The 9,292-nt window shown below is 51.9% G+C and overlaps 1 protein-coding gene across 1 annotated transcript; it reads right to left on the minus strand.

Annotated features, from left to right (window-relative positions):
- Nucleotides 1-243: 243 nt before the first annotated feature.
- On the minus strand, nucleotides 244-8,997 carry LOC119100665 (putative RNA polymerase II subunit B1 CTD phosphatase rpap2). Its single transcript, XM_037223742.1, has 9 exons — nucleotides 8,628-8,997; nucleotides 8,205-8,282; nucleotides 6,377-6,491; nucleotides 5,925-6,089; nucleotides 2,759-2,886; nucleotides 2,231-2,432; nucleotides 1,560-1,843; nucleotides 1,007-1,156; nucleotides 244-409 (listed from the first exon to the last, which is right to left on the minus strand). The coding sequence occupies exons 2-9, from the start codon at nucleotides 8,237-8,239 to the stop codon at nucleotides 244-246; spliced, it is 1,245 nt and encodes a 414-aa protein (XP_037079637.1). The 5' UTR covers nucleotides 8,240-8,282; nucleotides 8,628-8,997.
- Between the last annotated feature and the right edge of the window lie 295 nt (nucleotides 8,998-9,292).

Here is a 9,292-nt window from a genome sequence, read left to right on the forward strand (position 1 = left end):
CTCCAGGCTAGCAGAGGCACCAGATCCCCAGAATAACACGCGTTTCAACGTCGCCAAAGCCGGAGATCAAACGCCACGTCGCTACGACCGTCCGAAAGACAGGCAGCTGGTCCAACTCACTGTCAGTTCAAATGAAAATTAATACGTCTCGGTACGATGCAAAGAAGAATCCGACGCACAAATCCCCCAAAACAAGCTAATCTCACGAAAAAATATATTTACTTCTGTCACAATAGAACCCCATCATCGGGCTGAGTCGCAGGGCACCGGGACAGCCACAGCCGCCTCCAGTCGGTTCACCAGCTTATCCAGCCGAGTACGTGTCAGCTGGAACGATCGCAGCGCCGAAGCGAAGGCCCCGTCCGCGTCCCGAGCAAGGGCGTCCAGTTCCGGCCTGCGGCGCAGCAGACTGCCGAGCACGGGGCGGAGTTAGGGAGCGGGCGGCGGTCAGCTCCGGTCTGCAGCGCAGCAGACTGCAGAGCACGGGGCAGAGTTAGGGAGAGTGCGGCGGTGAGCTCGGGCCTGCGGCGCACCAGACTGCAGAGCACGGGGCAGAGTTAGGGAGAGTGCGGCGGTGAGCTCCGGTACGTGGCAAGGCAGACTGCCGAACACGGGGCAAAGTTAGGGGATAACCGGCACCGAGAAGTGGTACAAAAGTCGGCTTGGGACGCCAGTGACGGGCGGAGTGGGGTGAGGGACGAGTGGGGTGAGGAGGGGTTAAGTCAGGGACGAAGACATGGGTGAAGTGTTCAGGAGTCGAGCCAAAGGGTGTCTTCTCATACGTCTCTCCGCGCCGCTGCAGCAACCGCCTCACCGCTCCGCACCATACCGCCTTACAAGCTGGCCAGCGAACATGAAGCAAACACACTGTAAGACATCACCAGGCAATTTCTCCCGATAACGCGCGCCTGGAGCAGCATTCAGTCGCTGACGCCTGACTGGCACATACGGACCAGCCAGCCGCCCACCACCAGGTGGGCCTGCCGCCACGCGCACAAACACGTACTATCTGAGCAGGACCAGCGCCGCCAGCGTCCACTGGTGCGGCCCAAGCGTCACGTTCTGCGCCGTCAGATGGAAGCCGGCGATCAGCTGGCGCAGCGGTGACGTCACGTCCGTCCAGACCAGGCCGAGCGGCGGCAGCAGACGCGCCATGCTGCGCAGAACACGGACAGCTTCAAACGAGCAGGACCCGGAGCGGCGGGCCGCGTGCCAGTGACCACGTACCACGACGGAATGGATGAATAGGTGGACGGTCTCATGTCTGGTAGAGGACGGTACACATGTTCATGGCCATCACTAAGCTGTTTGGAACGCGAGGTGAACTGAATCGTTCTGCGCAGTAATAATGCTACGAATAATCGGGACCGATTTCGGGCGATACCACAGGCAACGCGTAACATATCACAGGTTTTGTCTTGGGGATTCCGTATCTGCTGCTCATCTGCATGTCATTACAAGATCGCAGCGAAGTTCGGAGCGAGAAGACTCGACCAACATCGAAACCACGCCCACCCGACCGGAGCAGCCCGATAGGTATGAGGAGAACCAATACTGACGCTCGGCCGAGGTGATCGTTGACCAACCGCCGGCGGACTCTGTCCTGCGACTCGATCAGCGGTGGCTCGTACGGCGACTGGCCCTGCGCCGGCCGCTGCACCGCCTCCTTCCGCGGCGCGCCCGTCTGTCCCTGCAGGTAGGCCAGCAGCGCCTGGTTGCGCGCCTCCGCCTCCTGCCGCGTGAGGATCGGCGCGGCGACCTCGGACGGGCCGCCGCCGGCCGAGTCGTCCCGTGCGCACGTCTCAGCCACAGTGTGCGTGGCCTCGGCGCACGGTGGGACGGACTGTCCGCGCTCCGGGTGGGCGGTGCTCGACGGCGCGGGTGGCGCGGGCGGCTCAGGTACCGTCCGCGCCGCCATCCAGTCAAAGAGTCGCGCCTCCACCACCACCAGCGGGTGCTGCGGCCGCCGCGCGGCGCACGACGGCCGCTTGAAGGCCGCCGTCCGGCCCGACTCCGACTCCGAGTCTGGTGACGCCGGCTCCTGCGCTCGCGGCGGAGCCCCGGCCGAAGTCTCTGGCGGCGTCCGAGTCGGCGACGCCTCGGCCGTCTGTCCGCCCGCGGGGCTCTCCGCGACGCCGCTCTCCCCGGGCTCCTGGTCAGCCGGCGCGACCTCGGCCGGTGCTGGAGGCGGCGGGTCGTCAGTCCGACCGGCGGGCGTGCCGAACCGCACCTTGCTGCGGCCGGCCCGCCCCCCGCCGGGCTGCCGCTCGCTCTCTTCCTCCGGCCTCAAGCCGAGCTCGCCGATCCGCTCCGAGAGCTCGTCGAACTGGTGCAGCATGCCGGTCACCACCTGGTCGGTGGTGGTCTGCGCCGCGTCCTCGGCCGGCGCGCACACCACGCCCAAGTCCACCAGGTCACCGGCCACACCCCGCCTGCCGACGGCCGGCGGCGTCAGCGGCGCTCACGTGGCGCCAGCCGCACGCACCACAGGCTGCCGACTGGTTCCATTATATGCGAGATACATGTTCAATACGGTGATAGCATTGCCGGACTGCATATGCGCTCCGACGATTTTTTTATAGCAAAATCGATTTATTTCTAGGTATGACAGAGAAATGGGTTAGCCAAAATACTGAACCCCTCGCCAATGTCTAACATGTTTGATCAGCCTTATTGAAGAGAAAACGGGGATGGGTGGCATCAGCAATAAACAGGAGCAGAATACAATTGGCGACCCAGCGAGACTTGTTTATCTTACCGATTGGCCGCTTCATCTAGGAGGGTGAAGCTGGGTGCCGGCTCGTGGTCCCGCAGCCACAGCGGACTGGTCTGAATCTGCGCGTGCAAGTGCCGAGACGCTCGAAAGCAGGCATTGCTGCAGAATTTCTGAAAAGGTTCTCAGTGTCCTGATTACGTCGCCACACTCCAGGGAACACCCCAGTGGCACTTGGTCACATCCCCATCTCACATCAACAACAGAAGCTCTGAAGAACGCCGGAAGCCGCCATGAGGACTTACGCGCGTCCGGACCACTTCCGAACACCAGGAGCACCTGGCCCTAAGAGCCAGGGGTACCAGAGGCTTTAGAAGTGTCCGGGGAAGTGCGTCCGTCAGATGCGTACCAAAAGCACCAGAGGCAAAGGAGGCCCCGTTGGTGGTATAATGGTTAGAGCGCTCGATTCTGGACCCGTGAGTGTTGGGTTCGGACCCCTCCCACGCCAAACTGTGTCCCACGCGACACCCTTGTGAAGGCGTCCGTCTCGACATGGCCCTGGCAGTCGGGGAGACGTAAAGCCCTACCCATTACCACACGCAAAGGAGGACAGGGTAGCAAGGGAAGAACAGGGACAGCGGTCGTAATGTAATGTTAGCTTGTGATAAGGACAAGGACAAGGATGGAGTTGAAGCGAGACAGCAGTCGCTGCGGCTGCGGTGATGTCATGGAACGTCTTCGAACTCACCGGCGATAGGGTAGGCAAACTGCGGGCAGGCACCACAACACGCATGGCCTTCACGCGTGCCTTGGTGGGATTATGACTCATCGAGACCTGTTCAAATATCTTCGAGACATATCGGCATTTTCAGTGCTTGGGAGAGGGTAATTTCGCGTTATTGGGATGAGGTCAGTGACCGGGCTCCCTGGTTTTCACACACACATATCACGGGGCGGCTGACGCGGGCTGGATTACGTCCCATCTAGATGGGCGCCTCGCCGTTACCCTGGCCATAACCGTCACGTTGCTCTCAGGCGTTCTTTGAGGCTGGTCAATCCGTATAGGTGACTTGACGGATGTTACACATCCTGCTTATATGACGAACTACCGCGTGCTCCCGTGGGCCCTCCACGTTACCCCCTTTCGCTCAACCGTACTACAGCCTGGCTCGATTCCACCACCAGGCTCACTCACGTTCATTCTCACGTCCAGCAGTAAAGGTCGTCAGCCCCGCGACCCTGTCCCTTATACCCCGCCCCTCTCCCTCAACGCCGTTTAGGGTGTCAGAACACTGCACTGGCTTCTTCAGGCAACTGCGCTCGAGTTAACTGCGCTAACTTAATTGTTTACGCCAATTTTGAAATGAGCCAAATTTAATACAACTAAAAAAGTTACGAATAATTGGCTAGGTTGCTGTGATGGATATAGGGTCCGCCCACAACGTCTGGTCTAAAGTCGACCACATAATGATATATATCAGAATGGTAAAAAGCTAGGTTGAAAGACAAGGACCACTAGAGCTCAATCAATAGACACAAAACTTTAAGGAAGACGTGCGAAACGACGCGAGAAAAAGGGATCGACCATGAGGCAAGAACCATGTAAACGGAGAAATACGGGCGGACTAACATACCGGGAAAAGATACCGCGAGACGGAAGACCCAAGTATGGCAGCCCAGCCCATCGCATTGAGCACACCTTGGCGCGAAGCGATAGTGGTGGACGCGGGGTACGCGAGGACGTGGGAACGAGCAGAATGGATGCGCAGACAAGGGACTGGCGACACGGAGTGACAGGGGAATGGTAGGACAATGCCAAGGCAACCGAGGAACACGATGAAGACGGACAGCCGCACCGCCAGGGTTTGGCGGTCATTGTTACGTCGCAATAACACCACTTAAAGGGAAATATTTTCCAAATAAGGCCGCCCTTAATCTGATATCGAGCTGGGGGTAATGTGCTACGACAGATGCTGTTCGCTCGTTGTTTGCAGCGCTTGCCTGGCTGGTAAAGGCGTGCTCAACGCTTACCAGACTGGCGGCAACGCTTGCCTGGCTGAGTCGGAGTCGGAGGCAACGCTTGCCTGGCTGGCAGAGGCGGAGGCAGGGACTGCCTCAGTGGCAGGGGCGGAACTAATGGTGGTCGTTGTTGTTGCTTTTCGGAGGTTATGATCCCCAATCACGCTTCCGTGCTTCTTTCTGCGCGTTACTCGGATAGGCGCAGACAATGACGAACGTTTTCTCAATTTTTTTCAATTCTCCAATTCCCAGGTAGATAGGCCTTCCTCGTGAGTGTCCAGCGTCAGAAACAATAATACTTACTGATATGGACGGCACAGGCAATAATTTGTGAAGAGGTAAAGATGAATAGAACAGCGTTGGCCTTCGTTCTGGTAATGACTGTCCAGGAGGGATAACAACGCTGTGATGGGATGTCACGTAGAATACAAATGCCTTTCTTCTCTAGGTCATGACGCACACAAGAAAGCTGTCTCTTTTTGCCGTCAGTGTTCAGGGTATTTACAATGATACAGGCAGAGTGTAATCATAGCTTCTTTATCATCTGAAGCATCATTTTTCGCCAGGATTTTCCAACAGATGGTAATAAACAGTCAGGTAAAACAACAGTTCCAACAGTCAGGTAATCCAGCTCCTTGCTGACGGAAGGGCCAGCAGAGCGCTGAGATCGCGCGGCAACAGTTCCAACAGTCAGGTAGCCCAGCTCCTTGCTGACGGAAGGGCCAGCAGAGCGCTGAGATCGCGCGGCAACAGTTCCAACAGTCAGGTAATCCAGCTCCTTGCTGATGGAAGGGCCAACAGAGCGCTGAGATCGTGCGGCACAGTAAGAGACAACTAAGCGTTAACAGATGGAATGCTGCACAGTACTGAGTAGCAGACGGAATACAAAAAGGGATGTGCGAGCAATAAATAATGACACAAGCAATACCGAGGGGCGTGCAATTAGCAGCTAGGCAAAAGCCATAGAGCCACCGAGGGTCAACGAGCCGTCACAAGGTTTATCATTCAATTGTAACACGGACGCAGCATTTAGGGGCATTGGCCTCATGGGCTTCGCGATGTTCCACACCAGACATGCTCCAGACAGCCTGGCGGTCCAACTTTGGCAAAATCCTAGAATCACCGAGGTAGCAACTACCTGCTGACCCTGGACGGTTCCAGTAATTGACACAAGTACCTGGAAGCATCTTACCTTTCTTTCTGAAATGTCATACACTCGGTTGGTGAGTGTAGAGATCTGGAACTGCTTTTTGGGTATCTTGCCAAGACTCCTTGAGCAAAGTGGATACCCACAGCAGCCAGTAACACACCGCTCTTCTGTTACATCTTGGTAATGGTTCTGATCGATGAATTTCACCTGCCAGTACAAGCATTTTGTGAAGGAGATATCACTCAACACATGACACATCTAAGTATAATGACTGAATATTTATGTTGCATTGTGTCAAGCCTAGCACAACACTGCAGGTAGATACTCAGGTATACCATAAGTTTTAAGTATTCAGGTGACTGGCACATGAACTCATGTGCACAGAAGCAAATAGCTTACACCTGCAGTTGAGAAGCATTGACAACTAAATGAGAGTAACCGTTGATTGGTGAATGTATTATTAGCACCACAACAAATGCCAAAATGACACAAACCTGTTGCAAAAGCCATGCAGACTCGATGGTAGGCTCAAGCAGCATCTCCACAATATGAAGTGCTCTCTGCTCACAGATCCGCTTCTTCTCAGCAGTGACCAGAATGTTCCTCTGTCTACAAGGGACAACAGGTTACACAAAATATATCCAATTTGAGAATACTTACAATATGATATGAGAACAATTTGGTATGATGGACTGGAACACAAAAGGGGAGGGTGGGAAATGTCAGTTCTACAATAACCATGGCTTCTGGGCGCCCACAGGGATTGATCATACAACATCAATTGGCTCTTATGCATCTTGACAGACTTTCTGAAAAACTATTGACATACTATTTTATGCCAATGACACTTCCCTCCCTGCCTCCCATAGTCAAACAATACTGACATGGCACAGGACTCTCTTTGACTGATTTGGATGCTTCTGAGGGGGATGGAAGACAGCGGGCCATGAAATGCAACACCTCTAAAACAATATTCCTGACATTCAGCCATAAACACAAAACCCACAACCAATGCTGAAATGCTCAGGCCAATGCATTTACCAAGGCACCAAAGTGCATAAATACCTGGAATGTACTGTATAAACAGATCTGAAATATCACACACAAGTACATAGCAACATAAGCAGGCATACATAGCTCACACCCACTTAACACCATAGCTAAGCACACATTGCAGCACACTCTGTCACATGTAAAAATTTACAAAGATATCATATTGATTATTGTGCATTGCTGTTGACATATACATTACATCACACGACAAACAAGAAAGACCAAGTGGTGACACTCAGATCAGGAGCCTTGCCTGGACATCAACTTATGGACATCACATGGACATGGGGTGGAATGCCCTTGGGACACAACCAAGGCAGCACAACTAGTCACTTTTCACATGCTGATGAATACAAAACCTCATCAACAATGCCCCTATATTGGCAGATACTCCCCCATACATGCATCACAAACACTGGCCAATTACTCATAAACCCAGAGCGCCCAATGCTACCTGAAGATTAAACAACATTTTTCAATGATCACTCATACTGAAGTCACCCACACATGGAGCAAGCTACCAGTAGCACATAGAAAATGCACACAAACATCACAATTAAAAGAATCATAGTAGATTTGATTGACACTGATAAATATTTCCCATATTTTTCATGCAGGTCAAAATATGGAAACATCTGTCACATGCAAATAAGAAACTGCAACTTCCCTCTGAATGCACATCACTTTCAGGCTAAAAAAATATATTATTCCTTAATGTGTATGTGGTCACAGATCACAAACAGCTGATCACTTCATCCTCTTTTGCTGACCTTTTTGACACATTAGATGCCATCTCTTCCTGCATGTCATGGAAATATTAGGTCCCCTTTTCAGTCCATTTTTAGACTTTGCACAATACACACACTAACACATGGAATAAAACAAACAAAAAAATGAGGATGGATTGGGTGTTCACAGAATTCTTCCAGGACCACATTCAACCAAGTTTAAAACTGCGGCAAGAAATAAAGGGGTGGTGATAGCAATAGCTGGTGTTATGCCAAAGCACCTAAATGGAGTAACATGTCCAGCAAATGTGTTCTGTCTTGTTTCTTTGGCAGAGATGCATAGATTTAAGTCTTGTGACTTATTCATTCACCATTTTGAATATCTTTACATTATCATCCTATTTATTACATTTTCAATAAAGTAAAGTGGACAAAACACAATAAATTACACTTAAACATAGCTTTAACCCTGACCCTAGAGAGAAAATTTTTAAACAATGCAGCTAAAATAAACATACAGCTAGATATAGCCCAAACTCACTCTGTGGTGAGCTTGCTAAGCGAAATGTGCTGCATTTCTTCTTAAGCTTGTTGCACCAGTTTCAGCTACTGCACAGGCCTGTGAAACACAGTGCTTACAGGAAAGCAGCATAGAGTAAAGTCCACTGAGCAGTCAGCACAATCTCTGTTACAGCATACATCTGAGATCTCTGTTATATGCACCACATAAAAAGCACTAACAGCATTTTGCTAATATAATGCTGGGGTATGCACAATCTCTAATGCTGCTCCTGACAGTGTGCAACCACACTCCATTTTGGAGGGTGCAGAAGCCCTGAGTGCAACCACCCTCTATTTTAGAGGGTGGATACATGCAGCCTAGCTGAAAACCCTAGAGAAAGGACTGCAGCTTCCAGCCCCAACTCCAGTTCATGCTACCCTGTTGGCTGAGCAAAAAACTTACATGACAGAAGCTCAGCCTGATGGGCAAAAATGCATATGTACATGCAATTACCAAAATGCCCTATATGTGCAGAAAATTATAGCACATTTCAGCAACATCTTGTCAGCATGGTTGCAATTTGCTTTGATTTTTAAGCCATCTGGCACACTATTACATCCAAAGATGCATCACAAGGCTGGATGGTACTGGCAAGGACAAAAAAGAACGTAGCCAATGCTGTGGATCTGTACACCGGCTTCACCCCATTCATTGGATGATTGCATGTTGTTCGTGAGTTTTTGTAGATAACTCAGCAAACACTAAGCATTGAGAAAATCTTTAATTTCGGCAAGGGCACTCTCAGCTCCTATGGTGACGTTTCCACGACATGCATGCAGCTACCTGCCCTGGTGCAAATGAACCCAACCGAATCTAACCCCAATTCTACCCTCCAAGTTCCCCTAACCATAAGTACAATCCGAGTGCCCAGCACAATTATTGGAAGCGTCACTCCTCAGCGCTTTTGCGCTAGAACTGAAATATTTACATGTTCCATTTTATGCATGTGGAACTTGCATTAGCAAGGACCAATGAAAACGGAGAATATTACACCTTGAATTGCCTTGCCTCCGTTGATTGCTTTAAAATGGTTTCTGCGTGAATGGCGCTGCGCGTACGAGCAGTGT

The sequence above is a fragment of the Pollicipes pollicipes genome, unplaced genomic scaffold (genome assembly GCF_011947565.3).
Source record: "Pollicipes pollicipes isolate AB1234 unplaced genomic scaffold, Ppol_2.1 Scaffold_4881;HRSCAF=5763_pilon_pilon_pilon, whole genome shotgun sequence".
Lineage (NCBI taxonomy): Eukaryota > Metazoa > Arthropoda > Thecostraca > Pollicipedomorpha > Pollicipedidae > Pollicipes > Pollicipes pollicipes.

Bases quoted from the DNA above. Each gene is read 5' to 3' on its own strand.
- LOC119100665 (XM_037223742.1), bottom strand. From the start codon at position 8,239: ATGCAGCACATTTCGCTTAGCAAGCTCACCACAGA. The intron at 6,090-6,376 runs GTTTGTGTCATT...TTGTACTGGCAG, and splicing joins CTGCATGGCTTTTGCAACAG to GTGAAATTCATCGATCAGAA. The intron at 410-1,006 runs GTACGTGTTTGT...CGTGCTCGGCAG, and splicing joins GCGCTGGTCCTGCTCAGATA to TCTGCTGCGCCGCAGGCCGG.